The 18,295-nt window shown below is 36.4% G+C and overlaps 4 protein-coding genes and 1 pseudogene across 5 annotated transcripts; 2 read left to right on the top strand and 3 right to left on the bottom strand.

Annotated features, from left to right (window-relative positions):
* Nucleotides 1-3,495: 3,495 nt before the first annotated feature.
* On the top strand, nucleotides 3,496-6,454 carry LOC108829062 (NAD(H) kinase 1-like). The gene is made up of 11 exons (XM_018602721.2): nucleotides 3,496-3,690; nucleotides 3,835-4,012; nucleotides 4,112-4,231; nucleotides 4,305-4,474; nucleotides 4,602-4,715; nucleotides 4,801-4,895; nucleotides 5,031-5,140; nucleotides 5,214-5,287; nucleotides 5,381-5,459; nucleotides 5,548-5,906; nucleotides 5,992-6,454. Exons 1-11 carry the CDS (start codon nucleotides 3,658-3,660, stop codon nucleotides 6,298-6,300), a joined length of 1,641 nt encoding a protein of 546 aa, XP_018458223.1. The 5' UTR covers nucleotides 3,496-3,657; the 3' UTR covers nucleotides 6,301-6,454.
* Nucleotides 6,413-8,946, bottom strand: LOC108829061 (protein RBL). Of its 2 annotated transcripts, none has more exons than XM_018602720.2 (6): nucleotides 8,717-8,946; nucleotides 8,533-8,631; nucleotides 7,357-8,453; nucleotides 7,028-7,271; nucleotides 6,688-6,882; nucleotides 6,413-6,592 (listed from the first exon to the last, which is right to left on the bottom strand). In XM_018602720.2, exons 1-5 carry the CDS (start codon nucleotides 8,733-8,735, stop codon nucleotides 6,692-6,694), a joined length of 1,650 nt encoding a protein of 549 aa, XP_018458222.1. In that variant the 5' UTR covers nucleotides 8,736-8,946; the 3' UTR covers nucleotides 6,413-6,592; nucleotides 6,688-6,691. The 2 variants fall into 2 exon arrangements, with proteins under 2 accessions (XP_018458222.1, XP_018458221.1); XM_018602719.2 differs by having other exon boundaries at nucleotides 6,688-6,885; nucleotides 8,717-8,943.
* A 100-nt stretch (nucleotides 8,947-9,046) lies between these two features.
* Nucleotides 9,047-9,789, top strand: LOC108829116 (photosystem II 5 kDa protein, chloroplastic-like; annotated as a pseudogene).
* Nucleotides 9,790-9,924: 135 nt separating this feature from the next.
* LOC130495488 (uncharacterized) lies at nucleotides 9,925-10,984 on the bottom strand. The gene is made up of 2 exons (XM_056986891.1): nucleotides 10,300-10,984; nucleotides 9,925-10,229 (listed from the first exon to the last, which is right to left on the bottom strand). Exons 1-2 carry the CDS (start codon nucleotides 10,982-10,984, stop codon nucleotides 9,925-9,927), a joined length of 990 nt encoding a protein of 329 aa, XP_056842871.1.
* An 856-nt stretch (nucleotides 10,985-11,840) lies between these two features.
* On the bottom strand, nucleotides 11,841-12,944 carry LOC108829115 (uncharacterized). Its single transcript, XM_018602775.2, has one exon. The coding sequence runs from the start codon at nucleotides 12,942-12,944 to the stop codon at nucleotides 11,841-11,843; it is 1,104 nt and encodes a 367-aa protein (XP_018458277.1).
* Between the last annotated feature and the right edge of the window lie 5,351 nt (nucleotides 12,945-18,295).

Below are 18,295 nucleotides of genomic sequence, written 5' to 3'. Positions count from 1 at the left end.
CTTTTATTTTTTGTTTTTCAATTTTAGAGATATAACTGTTCAGTTTTTCAATATTTTGGTTTTCGAATTTGTTCGGTAATACTGTTAAAACCGACTAATATCTAATAAAATTTTAGTTCTAATTCGCTTCTGTTGGATTTTAGTTTTTTCGATTAATTTTGGATGATTCGAGTAAAAACAATCTTAGTTTTTTAATTAAATATCATGTAATTTATATAAATTTAAATATCTTGAATACTAAATATTTGGATAATTCTGTTTTTCAGAAGATTCAAATAATTTTAAATATTCTAGATAAATAATTCGAGTTTTTTGTTTTTTAGTTAATTCGGTTTATGAGGATTTTTTAAAAATATTTTAGTAATTTTAAAACTAAATTTCTAATACGTTTAGGAAAATAAACAGTATTTTGATATTTGGATATGTACGGTTCAGTTTTGTTTTTAATTTCTATAAATATAGTTTGGTTATTTGGAAACTTTGGTTCAGTTTTGGGTTCAATTCTTTCGGTTTTTGCTTATCGGTTTTTATGTCCAGATCCAGGTATAAAACTTGGGTATATTCTGCTATTATTTGTATAAAAAATACTGGGGCATATAAAAAGACTTGACTAAACACAAAAAGAAAAGACTTGGAACTTCTAGTTTGTGTGACGTGATCTCATTCGTATAATTGTTGGTTAAGTTATTTATGATGATCTAATCGATATGGTTCAAACATGTAAACATCTATTATTCCAAATTATTATGTAAGGGGTGTTGTTGTTGGATAGGGTAATTTTAAAATCATGATCGAAATTCGGTCAGTATATTATATTCGATCACGTAATGATCAAATGATAAATTATTCATAAAGATAATCATACAAAATTTAAATCTAAATAGCATTCCCGTACCAACCATAACCATATAATTAATCAAAGACTTATTCTTGGGTTCATCCCCTAGGATAAACCTTTAGGTTTACAAATCAATAGAAATCAGTTATTTCACAATTGATATTTTTTTTAAAGAAATAAAATATTGTCGAGTTATATTATATTTTTTAAATAAAAAATGTTAAAATGTAAATAAAAATAGTAATATATGCAAAAAAAATAAAAAGAGTTTAGGGATTAGGATTAAGGATTTAGTATTTTAAAAATTTAGTGTTTTAGTGTTTAGTGTTTTTGATTAGAATTTAGGATTATCCAAGTGTTTAGGGTTTATCCAAGAATTTAGAATTTAGAGTTTAGAGTTTAGTATTTCGATGACGGCGTTAAAATATCTAATTTTGTTTTTGCATATATATACTAGGATTTAGGGTTTAGAGTTTAAAATTATCCAAGGGTTTAAGGTATACCCAAGAGTTTAGGATTTAAGATTTAGAGTTTAGGGTTTAGTTTTTTTTTTTACGATGTTAAAATTTTTTTTTAAATCATTTTTTGTAACTACTATTATTTTTATTTGCTTTTATTTTATTTATTTTTAAAACATAATATAATTTGACAATATTTTATTTCATTTTTTAAAAGATATCGATTATGAAATACTTGATTCCTATTGATTGGTGAATTTAAAGGTTCATCCTAAGGAGTGAACCAAAGAATAACTCTTATCATCCAATAAATAATTACTAAAAATTGTTTAGAATAGATTTAGGAAATGTAAATATTCTGCAAATGTAGTTTATCCAATGTTTTCATATAAAGTTTTGGGTTGAAGATTTGCATTTAGAATATATACAAATATGAATAATAATTAAACTACAATTTGTTTATTTTGTTTAGTAATATCACAAAATCATATTAGGATCCAAAAATAAAAAATTACTTTTCAAAATAAAAAATAAAAATAGATTAATATATTTTATTTTTAAATAATATATAAAGATATTATAGAACATCTAAAAGAATTATCTTCACATGAAAGTTAGTAATTATATTACATGAATGTTAATAGTTGAAGGTGGCGGTTGAAGCTTGAAGTTTTTTTATTTTGATATTGTCTCAAGTGAATAATTTTTCTCATTTTATGAGAATTGGGCTTCCGTTTTATACTTTTAGTTATTTAGTTTTTTTTCTATCAATAACTATGTTTACTATTCGTTTGATTTTGAATGATCACGTTTTATGTTTGCTTCTTACTATTGAATCGATTTTATTAATTTTTAGTTACAAAATAGGTACAAATCAAGTACTTTAAAACTGAAAAGTCAATTTTAATTATGTTTGGGTTATAAAGTAGATATAAATCATGTACTTTTAGACCAAAGAACTGATTGGAATCCGAATCCAAAAAGTACATAGAGTTGTACCGGTTCTTTGAAGATTTACTCGACCCGAACCCGACTTTCATATAATCTGAATGGGCTGATCTTGACAAACTCGAAAAATCGAAATCCAGTTGGATAAAACTGAAACTCGATTGGGAATCGGAATGTCTATACCTGGGTTAATTAGTGAATCATGACTTTTACTGATTAATGAGTGCAATTTTCAGTAAAAAAAAATCATTCTATTTTAGTATAGATGATGTTTTGTTGTTTCACAATAGCTTGAGTAATTCTTGGGTTCACTCCCTAGGGTGAACCTCTAGGTTCACCCACCAATAGGAGTTCACCATTTTGTATTCAATATCTTTTAAAAAAGGAAACAAAATATTGTCATATTTTAAAAATTAAAAAGATAAGAATAAATAAAAAATAAAATTAGTTGGAAACAAAAAAAACTTTTAAAAATAATTTTAATACCATCGACAAAATACTAAACCCTAAATACTAAACCCTAAACCCTAAATGTTATATCCTAAACCCTTGGGTAAATCTTAAACCCTTGGATAAATCTTAAATTCTAGGGTTTATGATTTATCCAAGGGTTTAAGATTTATCCATGGGTTTAGGGTATAGTATTTAGGGTTTAGGGTTTAGTGTTTTGCTGACGGTACTAAAATTACTTTAAAAAATTCAAGAATTTAGAATTTGTCCAAGGGTTTAGGGTTTACCCAATGGTTTAGGGTTTAGGATTTAGGGTTTAGGGTTTAGCATTTTGCTGATGGTATAAAAAGCTTTTTTAAAAAATATTTTTTTTTCAACTACTATTATTTTTTTATTTTAATTCTTGAGCTTTTATTTTTTAATTTTTTTAAAAAACGTAATATAACTTGACAATATTTTATTTCCTTTTTTAAAATATATTAAATATAAAATGGTGAACTCCTGTTGGTGGGTGAACCTAGAGGTTCACCCTAGGGAGTGAACCCAAGAATTACTCCAATAGCTTCCACCAGATCTGGATCGAGAAGAGAGAAAATGAATGTAGGTACTTGCCACAAAGGTTTTTTTTGGGGATTGAAAAGAGAGATTATTGTATATGTAAACATAAAAGTAAGATGACCAGATAATAATAATTTTAACTTTTGCATGAAAAATGTAAACATCAGAAAGAGAATCTGAAGAATTTTTTTAATACTTTAATACAGAGAAGACTTTTAGTTAATTTCAAAGCAACTACTGTTTTGTTTCATGGAAAAGAAAAAACATGGAGATGCTTACAACTCTTCCTCCCTCTTCCCATTTTTTCTTTTTGTATAAATACGCATGCGTTCCTTGTTGAGATGGCAAATCCACAACGCATTTTGATCTCTCTCTCTCTCTAAGTCTTGGATCATAAAGAATTCAATGTCGTCATCGAACTACAAGCTCCATAACACTGTACTTCAATCTCTCCTTCTTCCGCTTCTCCGTTTTAGTATTTCTTCTGCTTTTGTGTTTCTTGTTTTATGTCTGTTGACTCCATATTCAAAGCTTATGTTTTTTTTTTTGTTTTATAATCCAATCATTGAACTTTCTTGGCAGGATTCTGTTGGAAATGGTGATGCAAACAGTAACCCAGAAACAGGTTTCAATGATTTGGGCCTGGTTGCACTAGCTCAATCAGGGAGAGATGTACAGGAGCTTCTTAGTCAACAACAGACTCCTCCTATCCAGGCTACCGATGATCATCATCTCATTGAGTTCTCTGAGGCTTTGATAAGTAAAAGCTTCTGATAATTTTGAAGGCTATAATATAAGCTTTCATGCTTTTTCTTTGGTCCTTTGGGCTTACTTTTTTTTTTGGTGCATTCTTTTGTAGCGGTTGCAAAGGCTCTAAGAGGTACTGCTAAAGGAAAAGCAGTGGTTCAAGCCGTGGCTGATGAATGGAAACAAAAATATGAGTTGGAGAGGTCTAAGAACCTTGGCTTGCTTCGTCAAGGTTGGTTTTCTTCTAACTAGCTCGGCTCTTTTTGGACTTGTTTGATATTAACATATGGATTTGTATATCACAGCACCATCCAGTAGCAATAATAGCAAGGGGATGGATCATTTAGCCAAGTCTCCGAGGCTTCATGTCCCGGAAAATGGGAAATTAGCAAGGTCTTCCTTTGATAGTATTTGCTCTCATGAAATGCTCCAAGATTGTGAACATAACAGTCCTTACAACAAATTGAAGCGAAAGGTAATATATTACTGGTCCTGCTCTTGTTGGTATCCAAGTCAATGCAGGCAACGTCTAGCATTCAAAAACTATCTCCTGTACTGTGTAGTGTATTATTACATTTTATCAAATCAACTTTTTTATGCAGGCATCGTTTAAGCTTTCATGGGAATGCAAGGGGCAGGCTAATGATCAACACAAGAAAGAGATTGTCTCGTTTGAGGGTGGGAACATCACTACACTAGACCGCAGTAGTAAACAGGTAAGGACTCTGTTTGTTTCCTTATCAAAACTGTTGTTTTTTTTAGAAGTCTGATGATGCACACTTGTAATTACTGTTTATTCAGATTTCACTGACATGGGAGACAAATCCAAAAAGTGTTATGATTTTCACTAAACCTGATTCAACTCCTGTACAAGTTCTTTCTGTGGAAATGGTCAGGTCAGTACTATTTATACTTGTGAAAAGATTTCGTCAAGATACCATTGGATTACTGAAGGGTTTTTTTTAAGTGTTTTCTTTTTTTGACTAATTTTTTTTTTTTTAAGACTGGATGTTAACAAAACTTTATTTCAGATGGTTGAAAGAGCAGAAAGGACTAATAAATATTTATGTGGAACCAAGAGTAAAAGCACAACTTTTATCGGTGTCAAGCTCCTTCAACTTTGTAAAAACTTGGAAAGATGGTATGGATCACCTCAGTGTTTTTCTGTCCCAAGACAAGTTTTTTTTAAAAGCTTAGAAACTTGTTTAATGCAGACGAAGAAATCTCACTTCTACAGCCAAAGGTTGACCTTGTTATAACTCTTGGTGGAGATGGTACAGTACTATGGGTAAAGTCGTCAATCTCAACTCTCAAGTTTATTATATCACTGTCCCTTCTTTGTGTTTTATTAAAAAACATGGAACATCTTTGACCATTACAGGCAGCATCGAGGTTTAAAAAATCAGTGCCTCCAATTGTCCCATTTGCTATGGGATCTCTGGGATTCATGACTCCTTTCCGTATCCTTTCCATCTTTTCAGTTATCAGTTTCTTTAATTAATATGTCACTAGTAGAAACTTTTCTTTAACTCTTAATGATTCCTCCAGACAGTAAACAATACCAAAATTGTCTTGAAAAGCTTTTGAAGGGTCCAATCAGTTTAACACTGCGACACAGGTTGCAGTGTCACATTGAAAAAGCAGCAAAGCCTGACTCCGAGAAAGAAGCAGCAAAGCCTGACTCCGAGACAGAAACAGCAAAGCCTGACTCCGATAAAGTGGAGCATACGCTTGTTCTGAATGAAGTCACCATTGACCGAGGGCAATCTTCTTACCTCACAAACCTTGAATGCTACTGCGACGACTCATTTGTCACATGTGTCCAAGGCGACGGACTAATACTATCTACAACTACTGGTAGCACCGCCTATTCACTTGCAGCTGGCGGGTCAATGGTCCATCCACAGGTAATGATCTTCATCTCCACAACAACAATAGCATTGTTGGTTCTGTGAGCTTAGATGAAAGACAAATGGTTCTATATACTTGCAGGTTCCTGGGATCTTGTTCACACCTATCTGTCCGCATTCTCTGTCTTTCCGCCCACTGATATTACCAGACCACGTGTTAGTGAAAGTGAAAGTACCAGCCAACAGCAGAGGCTCTGCGTGGGTATCGTTTGATGGGAAAGACCGGAAAGAGCTTAAGTCAGGGGATACACTAGTGTGTAGTATGTCACAGTATCCTGTCTCAACGGCTTGCCAGGATGAATCAATTAAGGACTTCCTACGCAGCATCCACGATGGTCTTAACTGGAACCTAAGAAAGACCCAAGCTTCTGACGGCCCTCGTGACACTTAAAAAACAAAATTTATCATCCAGCACTCCTTTCTTTTCATCTATCCATTTCTCTGTCTGGTTGTATCCATTGTTTGTTGTATTATGTATCTGTTATGAGCAATAATTATGTTAATGTGATGATTTCAAAGTTAATGATTCAAAAAAGATGTTTATATTCGCTCTCTATCTCTTTGTCTAAACTGCTTAAAAATTGTCTTAATACACACGCTCCTGACTACATAAATTTCCTAGTGTGCAGAATCCATCTTGATTCACAACAAAGATGTCGTGGTAGAAAAGAACACAGCATTGCCTGCAACCAGAACATTCAAATAAAATAATAAAATTATTCCATGTCTTAGCTTGCTGCATTTTTTATGCTCAATAAATAGAGATTAGTAGACTTACTTGGTTAATAATATGCATCGACATCATCTTCGTCATCACCATTTACACTGTCAACGATTTCTTGATCGCCTACTGCTCTGCTTTTCTCTCGTACTGTTCTTCCTGAAGCTTTTGATGACTTTGCCTTCTCCGCCTGCAACTCCATGGCCTTCTCTGATGGTTTCCTTTTTCTCTTTCCTCGTGTTTCACCCATTTCTTCTACAATAGACAGCCAAATGCATTAGTAAATAAAACATCCAACTCTGTGCCATAACATAGAGACTAGACATTTATTCAGAAAGACTTCGAGTGCATTTATAACTATGTTTTTTCATATGAAGCTGTTAAAAGATCTTCTTACCTCCTAGTGGACTCGGTGTATGGTCAGCCACATGTCCATTCTGACCCGCCTCTTCGGAAGCAGGAGATGCAGATATACGAGCTTCTATTAACTTTAACTCGTCTTGCTCCTCGTTTGTATCTGGGATCGGTTCAGCTGGAAGGTAGCGGAGTTCTTCCACTGACATATCTGAATCACTGAAAGCATCCTTTTCCACTGTCTCTATGTCAACTTCCTCATCTTCATTAACACTTGATACTTTCACCTACACGCATACAACCAACCACATATATTCAGGTAAACAGGTGACAGAGTAATTAATAGAAAATTTATAATATTCAATTTCTCACCTTTCCTGTTTCAGGCATCAAATCAAATTCATCTTCACGTTCCACATACTCTTCATTCTCCTCAAGCTCCTTGAAATCAGGAGCAAACGCACTCCAGTTCTCTGTGTAATCTTTCGCCCAAATGTACACCAGACCAGTCAAGGAAACAGAGACGATTACCGGATGAACAGGATGCCAAGCAAGATCAATCAAGGCCTCTTTTGGACCTTCTAATATTTTCACGAGATGCCCCGCTCGATCCCATATGTATATCTTATGCTCTCCTTTGCATGCAGAACCCCCAACGACCCACTCACCGTCACCACTGAAACACGGCGCTTTCCAATGCATTTTGGTAACCAAGTCTTGGAACTCCCTGAAGAGCGTCAAGCATTTCGATCCAACAGCCTTCAACTTCTCAACACCATCAACCCCCCCATCTACGTTCTTACCCAAGTCCTCCAGCGATCTAAGCACATCTTTAGCAGGGAGAAGATTCTCATATATCCTAATGATGCGGTCATGCGAATTCGTGAGAAGGTACTTCCCGTTCCTGCTGAACACAATGTTCTTCACCGCAGACCCACCAGACACAGGAACCAAAGCAAGAACCTTAACACTTTTATAATCAACAATAAGAATCTCCCCTTTAGCATTCCCTACATAAACAAGATCCCCACACTTGTTAAAACACGCAGCAGCAGGAGAGAAAGGAGGACCAGACTCAGAACATTTACTCCGCTGCTGAGGAGCCAACAACACATCAGGCATCATCTCAGGGACATACACAGGAAGCAAAGTCGTGCAACCAATCTCAAAGTCAACAATCATGGGAGCAGAAGAGAGCGGGCACGCTAAGCAAAGAGAAGGCGAGGTTAACCCAGGGTTAAGACGAGCGTGCAATGGAGTCTGCTGAAGAGTCGTCCGAGCAATCTTCTCTCCCGTGGAGACGTCCCAGAGAGTTAACGACTTGTCTGCAGCTGAGACGAGCAAACGGTGTCCGTACTTTGACCAGGAGACGCTTGTGATTGCGGCGGCGCAGTCGTTATCACGAAGCTCTTTTGCAATGCCTCTGGTTTCGAAGTCCCAGATCACACAGCTCCCGTCCGCACATCCAGCTATCATCAACAGCAATTACAAAGATTACATCAAAAATTCGAAAAACAAGAGGGTGGAAAAAAGGAGATGGGTTTTTACCTGCGAGGAGAGAGCCACGGTGGTTGAAAGCAACGCACTTGATGACACCGTGCTCTAGATACTCTTCAATCACCTCTGGAAAGTCTCCTTGCAGTGGATCTACACAAACACAGAGAGAGAGAAGGTGTGAATTAAGTAATTACAAGTGTTTGAGAAAGGAAGGAGAGGTGTGAATCGAGCTCACCTATGATCGGAGCGTTCATATTCTCTTGCTGCGCTCTTCAGAGGGCACCCTAAATTAGGGTTTCTAAGACGCAACAGAAACTGGAGCGATTACAGCCGATTAGGTTTATGAATCTCTTTCGATTCTTCCGAATGTGATCTGCTTTGAAAGTCAAGAAACGAGATCAGAGAATCAACGCGAAGGTAGGATTTGGTGTTCGAGAGAAATCGAAGAAGCTCAAATCGATTGCGAGGATGAACTAGTAGGAAGGAACTTGAGAGAGAGAGAAAATCGATTACCGTTGTTTAAAACCTTTTTTTGTATCCGGTTAAAACACGGGTGGGCTTTACCCGGTCCATTGTTAAATAATATTGGGCCTAACTCCTCAAGCTAATCTGTATTTAGTCACTGTAGCTTAATTATCCTATCTGACCACTTTTTCGGGATCGCCTCATGATTATTCTTCGACAAAGATAGAATGTGAGACGTGCCAGCATGCTATTTGCACGAAAATCATATTTGGAGAAGGGAGTGGATGATTTCACCACAGACTCAAAACATCTTAAAACACACAATTCAACTATCTCACAAGCATTAAGCGAGATCTAACGAGCAACAGGTGAACTATCAAAGCAATGGCATCGATGACCATGACAGCCGCATTCCTCCCTGCCATCGCTAAGCTTGGGTCAACCACCGGCGGACGAAGACTATTAGTGGTCAGAGCCTCGACGAGCGAGAACACAACCAGCTTATAAGTCAAGGCCAATGAGAAACAGAGGAGCGCCACAATGAAGAAGGATCTCATGTTCACTGCTGCAGCCGCGGCAGTTTGTTCCTTGGCTAAGGCAGCCATGGCTGACGAGGAGGAGCCTAAGCGAGGGACAGAGGCGGCTAAGAAGAAGTACGCTCAAGTTTGTGTCACCATGTCTACGGCCAAGGTCTGCTGCTACTGATTCCAACAATCCACCTTTCATGTCTCTCTCTATCTCTCTTTCAATTATGTTTGGTATGTAATCATATATTTAATCAAATATCTTTCTACTAAAATCATCGCCTTTCACCATTCAACAAGGTTTTACAAAAGCAATGCATATTTATTACAAACTAGCGGACAACTAGATTAAAACCAAACCGTTCTAGGTTAAAAGACTTAAACTGAAGAAACAAACTAAAAAGACCTGAGATGTCCACCTCACCAGTAAGTCTATTAAGTGACTAGCCTCTAACTAAGAGGTGAGATTACCTTCAATCACCTGCAAACGCAGACCAATACCTCTCTCTTCCCAAGTGGCTCTATCGAAAACCTTCCCAGTCTCGTCCTTAATAGTGCATTCACCAGCTCCCATTATCACCGTATACCCTCTTGATGTCATCTGACCAACGCTCAACACATTTCTGTTTAACCGAGGAACGAAAAGCACATTCTTGACAATCTTCCTCACTCCCTTCGTCACAATTCTCACATCTCCTTTCCCTTCTGCCATGATAACCTTCCCGTCCCCTAATCCAACCCGACCCCTGTACGTTCTGTCTAGACTCGTGAAAAAACTTCACATACGGAGTCATGTGATCTGACGCATTGGTGTAAATCATCCACATACCCTCATCAAATGTGAAACCACCACCCGCAGTTACCCCTAACATAAAATGCTCAGGTTTAGCGTTCTTCTTCTGAGCTTGTGTGCTGCAGTCTCTTGCATAGTGCCCTCTTTCTCCACATTGATGGCACTGGCCTCCTCTGCATTGTCTTGCTCCTCCTCCGCCGCCGCTCACGTTCCTCGCCATAGGGTTGTAGTAACAGTCTTCTTGATTATGATTGTGCTTCTTGCACAAACCACACCACATCTGCTCTTTCTTAAGTCTCTCATATAAACCCTTCAACACGTTAGGCATAGTTTCTGGATGATCTCCAAACAAATCAAGCATATCAATAAGGTCTTTAAGAGTCATATCCTTTAGATTCATAATCTCCTCCAACACAGGAATGGCACCATCATACGACCATGACAACGAACCTAACAGCTTCTTGATAACCTCGTCATCTGATTTCGCAATACCTAAACGGCGTGACCGTTCGAGGATATCAAGAACTCTTTCCAAGTAAACATCCATCGGTTCTCCTTCGTACATGCTAAGCTCCTCGAACTCGTTCTCTACCCTACGAAGCTTCGCTTCTTCGTTGCCTTTTTCGAGCAAGTCCCAAAGATCCTTGGCCGAGGCAACGGAGAAAGTGCTCCTGAAGGTCGAATCTGGGAGAGACGATTGCAGTATCTTGAGCGCTTTCATGTCTTTTATCGCGAGGTTTCTCCATCGTGCAAGGTCTACGACGGTGATCGTCGCCGATAACTCTGGGTCTTGGTTGGATCTGGCGGGACTCCGTTTACGACGACGTCCCAAACTCCGTTTTCCGTTAGTTTAGTTTTCACGTTTGGTGCCCACTGTTCGTAGTTTAGGTCGTCGGAAACGATATTCGCCGCCGCCATCGTCGAGAAACTGTCTGGGTTTTCGATAAAACCTTTTCTTCTGTAGATTCTCTTGTAACAATGAAAACGAATAAACTAAACTATCCAATACTTTTCTTTTTCTTTTTATGGTCCGGTCTAATGCAGTGGCTCGGTTTTGGTTCAATTTTTGATCCGGTTTAACGCAATTAGATAATGTAAATAACTTAGGTTAATTTGATCAAGAATTCGGTTCGGTTCCCTTGGTAAGGTAAAATTTAAAACATTTCTAGAATCATGTTGATACGGTCGGTTCACTTGTATGTAAAGATCAACTCCACTAGAACTACTTGTGAACTTAGAGAAATCAATTATTGGTCTAGTCTGGTTTTAATTTAGGTTGGTTGATCCGGTTAAGTAAGTCTCTCCAGCGATTATTGAGTTGGTGATCGGTTTTAAAAATTAACTAGAACAAGATACGAATGCAACAAAACTTAACTACAAGCATTGCATCGTCAATCACATAATAGCTTTTGAAAACATTACAGTATTACTAATTAGACCAGAGTAATCCATCTGCAACAGCAGGTTATTCATAAGCTTTTTCTTACACGAGACAAACACAAACCACGTAAAAACACTTGATATCTTCACCTTAATTACGAGTTAAAAGTCCTAGTACCAGATTTATTCAAAAGACCTTAAGGGGTAGTAAGATCACCTTCAATCACTTGGAAACGCAGAAAGAATCCTCTCTCTTCCAACATGGCTTCACCAAACAGTTTCCTACTCGGATCCTTAATAGTAAACTTGAGAACCCCGTTGTTTCCTTCCATGATCGCTGAATAGCCAATCGATGTGAACTGAGGAACACTCAGCACGTTTCTGTTGATCTCCGGAACAAAAAGCACGTTCTTGACCGTCTTCTTCTCCCCTCCTTCCTCGGTCATGATCTTCACGTCTCCTCTCCCTTCCGCCATGATGAACGATCCGTCAGCCAGTTTCACCCGAGCCCTGTGTGTTCTGTCGAGAGCGGTGAAGAACTTCAGATACGGAGTCATGTGATTCGTGGTACCCGTGTATATCATCCACATATCCTCGTCATATCTGAAATCTCCAACGGTTAGCGCTAACAATTCGTACTCAGCTACGACACCTTTTCTCGGTTTAGATTGCGAATCAAACTGATCCTTCATCATCAAACCGACGGTTCTCCCTGGTAACGATCCAAACCGGTAAAGAAACTCAAGAAAATCAACAAGACTCGTCTTCTTCAGATTAATGCGCTTCTTCATCAGCGAAGCTACACATTCATACGACACCGAGAGCGAGCCTAAGACCTTCGTGATAACCTCGTAATCGGATTTCTCCAACTGTTCGACGATATCCATAACTCTATCTAGGTACGAATCGATCGTTTCTCCCTCATTCATCCTAATCTCTTCGAAGTCTCTCTCTAACCTACGAAGCTTCGCTTCATCGTTACCTTTCTTAAGCAGATCCCAAAGCTCCTTGGCGGAGGAAGCTGGGAGAGTCCTCCTGAAGGTGAAATCGGGGAGAGAAGATTGCATTATCTTGAGCGCCTTCATGTCTTTAATCGCGAGGTTTCTCCATTTCGAAAGCTCTGGGGCTTGGATCGTCGCCGCTAGCTCTGGAATCTTCGACGGATCTGGCGGTACTCCGTTCTCGACCACGTCCCAGAGTCCTACCTCCGTTAGCGTCGCCTTCATGATTGGAGCCCAGGTTTCGTACTTGAGGTCATCGTCATCGGTAACAGCGTCTTGTATCTTCTTCCTCGCCGCCATTTTAGGGATTTGTTTTTGTTTGGGAGACAGTGAATAGTTTATTCGCTCACACTTCACGCTTTCTATTTGTATAATAGTTAGTGACACTATCCAAAACCCTAAAGTTGTTAAATATCCTCAGGTGTACTGTAGTAGACATTTTGGTTATTGACTCGGTTTGATGCAATTAATGAATATCGGTCAGGTATTCGGCTCGGTTACATATGCGTCGTAAATCTGGTTGGTACACAAGTTTTTCGAATCGGGATGTGAGCTGGTCTGGTTCAATTCATATTGGTTGGTCCGGTTAAGTGAAGAAACAAGAATATAGTTTGTTTGGAATTAATACCAAAAAATCTTTTTATTTTTATCTGAATTGTAAAAAATCTTTTTATTTTTTCTTGAATTTGTATTTATAAAATATATTTTCTTGGAACTATTTAAGATCTTTTAGATACAAACATAAAATTTAAATGTTATATTTTCAAATAGGATTTCGAGGAGGAGTGATTTGTGATTTACTTAAAGTTATAAAACTTTCAGAATTTATCTAAAAATTAGCTAAAACTTTTTTTTTAAAGAAAAGCCGACTGAAGACGATAAATTAACTAAAACTAAATTATTCTTAATCAACTCAACTGATAATTCAATAGCATAATCCGAATTTAAAACGAACAGAAAATAAAATCACACAATTGACGCCAAACTGAAAAAAAATAAGAACCGCAAACGTCCAACTTAATCGTCAAGTCTAGTACCAAAGTGAAAAGCAGGAAGCTAATCAAGAGGTGCGGTTACCTTTGATCACCTCCAAACGCAGAGCCATATCTTTCACATCCCACGTAGTATCCCCATACACTGCTCCAGTCTCATCACTAATAATGCACTCACCTCCTCCTCCCTCTCTGAAAGAACAGCCGTATGTCTCCATCTGACTAAGACTCAGCACGTTTCTCATCATCTCAGGAACATAAAGCACATTCTTGATCCTCTTCTTCTTCTTCCCTCCCTTCATCACAATCTCCACATCTCCTTTTCCTTCCGCCTTGAGCACTGTCCCATCCTTCAACCCAACCTTCCCTTTGTGTGTCCTGTCTAGAGCCGTGAAAACAATCTCATATGGAGTCATATGGATCGTGGACAAGCAAGAGACCATCCACATGTCCTCGTCATAAACCAAATCGGTTTTACTTATCACCGCAGCCATCACATAATCCACAACGATCTCTTCTTCCTGATTACCTTCGACCACGTTCAAACGCAGAGCTGGCCCTTTCACGTCCATCACGGCATCCCCAAACACGGCCCCCTTCCGGTCGAGAAAAACGCACGTGCCTGGTCTCGATTCTACTGAGTAGCCTCTTGCTATCATCAGATCAAAACTCAAAACGTTTCTGATCAACCCCGGAACGAAAATCACATCCTTCATCGTCTTCGTCTTCCCTTCCTTCATCATAATCTTCACGTGTCCTATACCTTCAACCCTGAGAAACGTTCCGTCTGCTAACCTAACCCTACCTTTGTGTGTTCTGTCCAAAACGGAGAAGTGCTTCTCGTACTTAGACATATGATTCGTTGTACCCTTGGCGCAGATCATCCACATGTCCTCATCATAAATCAACTCTTCCTCACCTTCCTCTACTAACATCAAGTACTCAACTCCCTCCTTCTCTAACCTACTTTGCGTCGCTTGCTCGTTACTCTTTTTGAGCATGTCCCAAACTTCTTTGGCCGAAGAAGCGGGGAGAGTCTTCTTGAAAGCGGAAACAGTGAGAGAAGATTGCATTACCTGGAGGGCGTTCATGTCTTTCACCACGAGATCTCTCCACTGAGAGAGTTCTTGGGCTCGAAGCGTCGCCGATAGCTCTGGGATCTTGGATGGATCCGGTGGTATTCCGTTTTCGACGACGTCCCAAAGTCCTTGCTCGGTTAGAGTCGCTTTTGTCGCGGGAGCCCAGGTTTCGTAGTCCAAGTCGTTGTCGGAAAAACTCGCTGTCGTCATAGCTGTAACCGTTAGGGTTTTTATAAAACTTTTTTTGTTTTTTTGGTTCTCTCTTGGAGAGAGAGGAAGCGCATAAACTGGTGGAACACTCACACGGGCGTTTTCTATCTTTTTATATAGTGATGACACTTTGTAACCGTAAGCCCTAAATTAATTTTGAAATAACCAAATTAATGAAACGTTTCAAATTTGAGACGGTGTTGATTTTATTTAAATTTTAATTAGATGTTGACCGCTCTTTGAAATCGCGTATGTGTTTTCATTTGACTATTTTCATATATTTGAAAGACATTCAAAATTTTATATGTTCGTGTAAATCAGTTATCAATATTCTTTTGTTTTTGTTAATTGTATTGAATTTTGCCCCTTCAATTTTTTGCATCGATATTTTCACTTCTACCCACATTTATATATATAAAAAATTGTTTTATGTTGATTTTTGCCCACACTTTAATTTTCTTTCCTTTTTCTTAATATTAAAAATATTATTGTTTTCTAGTGGATTGCCTGACTATCAAAATTAATTTTGTTAAATTTTATTATTAAACAGTGATAATTTATGTTTATCTAAATAATATAACTTGGAATTATATATTTGTTTTGTACATTGTTCCCAAAATACTTGTCAACTAGATTAAGACCCGCCTAATACGCAGAATGAATGTATACAAATTATTTTATATATTATATTTATTTATATATTATGAAATAATAAATATAGTAAAAATAAAAAAACGAGTAAATATATATAATTATATTGGAGTAAACACATAAATCAAAATAGATAAATCAAAGCAATCATTTTATTTATTTTAAATGGTATATAATTAAATTTAATAATAAAAATATAAATATATAGTATATTTTACTTAATTGAAATTTCTCAGTTCTTACTCATATGATTTTATTAATATTTTTGTAACAAAAAAAAATTTAAACCATTACCACAAAATTTTCATTGTGAAATTTTAATAGTTTTAGTAATTTCTAATCGTTTAATTAAAAGAATTAATGCAAATGTCAAAAATAAAATATTCAGGTTTCGATATATTTTCAATCTAAATTTCGAAATTAATGTATTTTTATATTTTATATGGAAGATAGTTTAATTTAAAAATATCCAAATATATCTATATAATATATATATAATCTCAATATCTAGTAAATGATACTTCATATTCATATGATTTTATGATCATTTGTATCTTTTTATAACAAAAAAATATAATTACTCACAAAATTTTCATTGAAAGGCTTTTAAAAGTTTTATAATCAAAATATAACATATAAAATTTTTGTTTTTGAAAATTTATTATATGGTTGATACGATTGTTAAAATTTCATAATAATTTATATTACTAAGATAAAAATATAATGTATATAAATAAAATATGAAATAATCTATTTATATAAAATAATCTGTTCTAGTATATATAAGGTCAACTAGTTATCAATATTGGATTTTATATGATACACCGTGAAATAGACGATTAAAATCACAAAATATAATTATTCAAAGTAATAAATAAAATTATTATGTTTTAAAATGGTATAATAACAACTATATAATATATTTTAATTTACAAAAATATATTACACTATTTAGTACAAAAAAATAAAAGTGAAAAAGAAAATTCAGACGACTAGGGGTGAAACTTTTTTTTTGTCAACTTAATAGACTCATATAAACTCTGCAAACTAAACTGATCAGGGGTGAAACTCTAGGAATACACAATAACTCTTTTTAACAAAATTATTTTAATAGAAATTATAAATCTAAATATTTTTAAACATTTTTTAATTTATAATTTTTACGGGGTACTAAAATTTTGGAAATGGAAATAACTATGACTCATCCCTATACTATGTTAATTAGGATAACTAAATCTAAATCATAATATTTTGTTAAAATTATAATTTATATTTTTTTGTAGCTGCAAATTTTAGTTTTCACTTTAATTTATGACCAAATATTTAAAATACATCATCTACTACAAACAAACAAAATCTAAAAACAGAATATAAATAGTGGCATAGATCATGGTCTAGTATAAATTAAATAAAAATGATGCATGATATATTAATTATATTGGGTAAATCTGTACATTAAAAAAAAAAAATGGAGAATATTTTTATAGTTGATAATATATTGTGGTAGTTTAAAATTTCCTTTTTTAATTTTCAGGATATTATCCAAAGGCATATGATGTAATGTTAGTGTAAAAGTAAAACCAAAGGAAGTCCTAAAAATTATCTAAAAAACCCAATGAAAATCAAATTAATCTAAATCAACCCAACTGATGATTAAATAGATGCATCGAACTAGTAGAATCCGAATATTAAACGAACAGAAAATAATAAAATCACACAATACCATCAAACTGAAAAAAAAGAACCGCATCGTCCATCTTACTAGTAAAGTCACCAAAGTGAAAAGCATGAAGCTAACTAAGAAGTGAGATTACACCTTTAATCACCTCCAAACGCAGAGCCATGCGTCTTTCACATCCCTTCTTTCTTATCTATACCACCTTCAATCACGTTCAAACGAAGAGCTGGTCCTCTTATCTCATCGCCCCACACAGTATCCCCAAACTCTGACCCGGTTCGATCAACTAAAACAGCTTTGTCTGGTTTCGATGCTATTGTATAGCCTCTCGCTATCATCAGATCAAGACTCAACACGTTTCTGTCTAACTCGGGAGCAAAAGTCACATTCTTCATCGTTTTCTTCTTCCCATCCTTCATCATGATCTTCACATCTCCTCTGCCTTCGATCCTAAGATGTTTTCCGTCTGGTAACCCAAGCTTGCCTTTCTGTGTTTTGTCCAGAACAGTGAAGTACTTCTCGTACGGAGTCATATGATTCGTGGTACCATTGGCGTAGATCATCCACATGTCCTCGCTGAACTTGTCCACACCTTCCACTTTGTCCTCCTCCCTACTTTGCGTCGCTTCTTGGTTACTCTTTTTGAGCAGATCCCAAACTTCTTTAGCCGAAGAAGCCGAGAGAGTCTTCTTGAAAGCAGAATCAGGGAGAGAAGACTGCAACACCTGGAGGGCTTTCGTGTCTTTCACCTTGAGTTCTCTCCATTGAGAGAGTTGTGCGGCTTGAAGCGTCGCAGATAACTCTGGAATCTTCGATGGATCTGGCGGGACTCCGTTTTCGACCACGTCCCAAAGTTCTATCTCGGTTAGGTTCGCTTTCGTCGCTGGAGCCCATGTTTCATAGTCCAAGTCATCGCAGAAACTCGCTGCCGCCATAGCCGTAACGGTTAGGGTTTCTTTTGAAACTTTTTTTTTGTTTTTTCTTGAGAGGAAGAGGAAGCGAATAAACTTATATAGCCAGCCCTCACACGAACAGTTTCCT

This window comes from Raphanus sativus, chromosome 6 (assembly GCF_000801105.2).
Source record: "Raphanus sativus cultivar WK10039 chromosome 6, ASM80110v3, whole genome shotgun sequence".
In the NCBI taxonomy this organism is placed as follows: Eukaryota; Viridiplantae; Streptophyta; class Magnoliopsida; order Brassicales; family Brassicaceae; genus Raphanus; species Raphanus sativus.
The sequence above is the reverse complement of the archived record's forward strand: the minus strand, read 5'-3'. Positions and strand labels throughout refer to the sequence as shown.

Excerpts from the sequence above, each read along its gene's own strand:
- LOC108829061 (XM_018602719.2), bottom strand. Across the intron at positions 7,272-7,356 it reads TGATGCCTGAAACAGGAAAG|GTGAAAGTATCAAGTGTTAA; the intron begins GTGAGAAATTGA and ends GTATGCGTGTAG. Across the intron at positions 6,886-7,027 it reads TACACCGAGTCCACTAGGAG|AAGAAATGGGTGAAACACGA; the intron begins GTAAGAAGATCT and ends TGTCTATTGTAG.
- LOC108829062 (XM_018602721.2), top strand. The coding sequence starts at position 3,658 with ATGTCGTCATCGAACTACAAGCTCCATAACACT. Across the intron at positions 4,716-4,800 it reads TAGACCGCAGTAGTAAACAG|ATTTCACTGACATGGGAGAC; the intron begins GTAAGGACTCTG and ends CTGTTTATTCAG. Across the intron at positions 5,288-5,380 it reads GAGATGGTACAGTACTATGG|GCAGCATCGAGGTTTAAAAA; the intron begins GTAAAGTCGTCA and ends TGACCATTACAG.
- LOC108829115 (XM_018602775.2), bottom strand. The coding sequence starts at position 12,944 with ATGGCGGCGAGGAAGAAGATACAAGACGCTGTTACCGATGACGATGAC.
- LOC130495488 (XM_056986891.1), bottom strand. The coding sequence starts at position 10,984 with ATGAAAGCGCTCAAGATACTGCAATCGTCTCTCCCAGATTCGACCTTC. Across the intron at positions 10,230-10,299 it reads TGGTTTCACATTTGATGAGG|ACAGAACGTACAGGGGTCGG; the intron begins GTATGTGGATGA and ends TCACGAGTCTAG.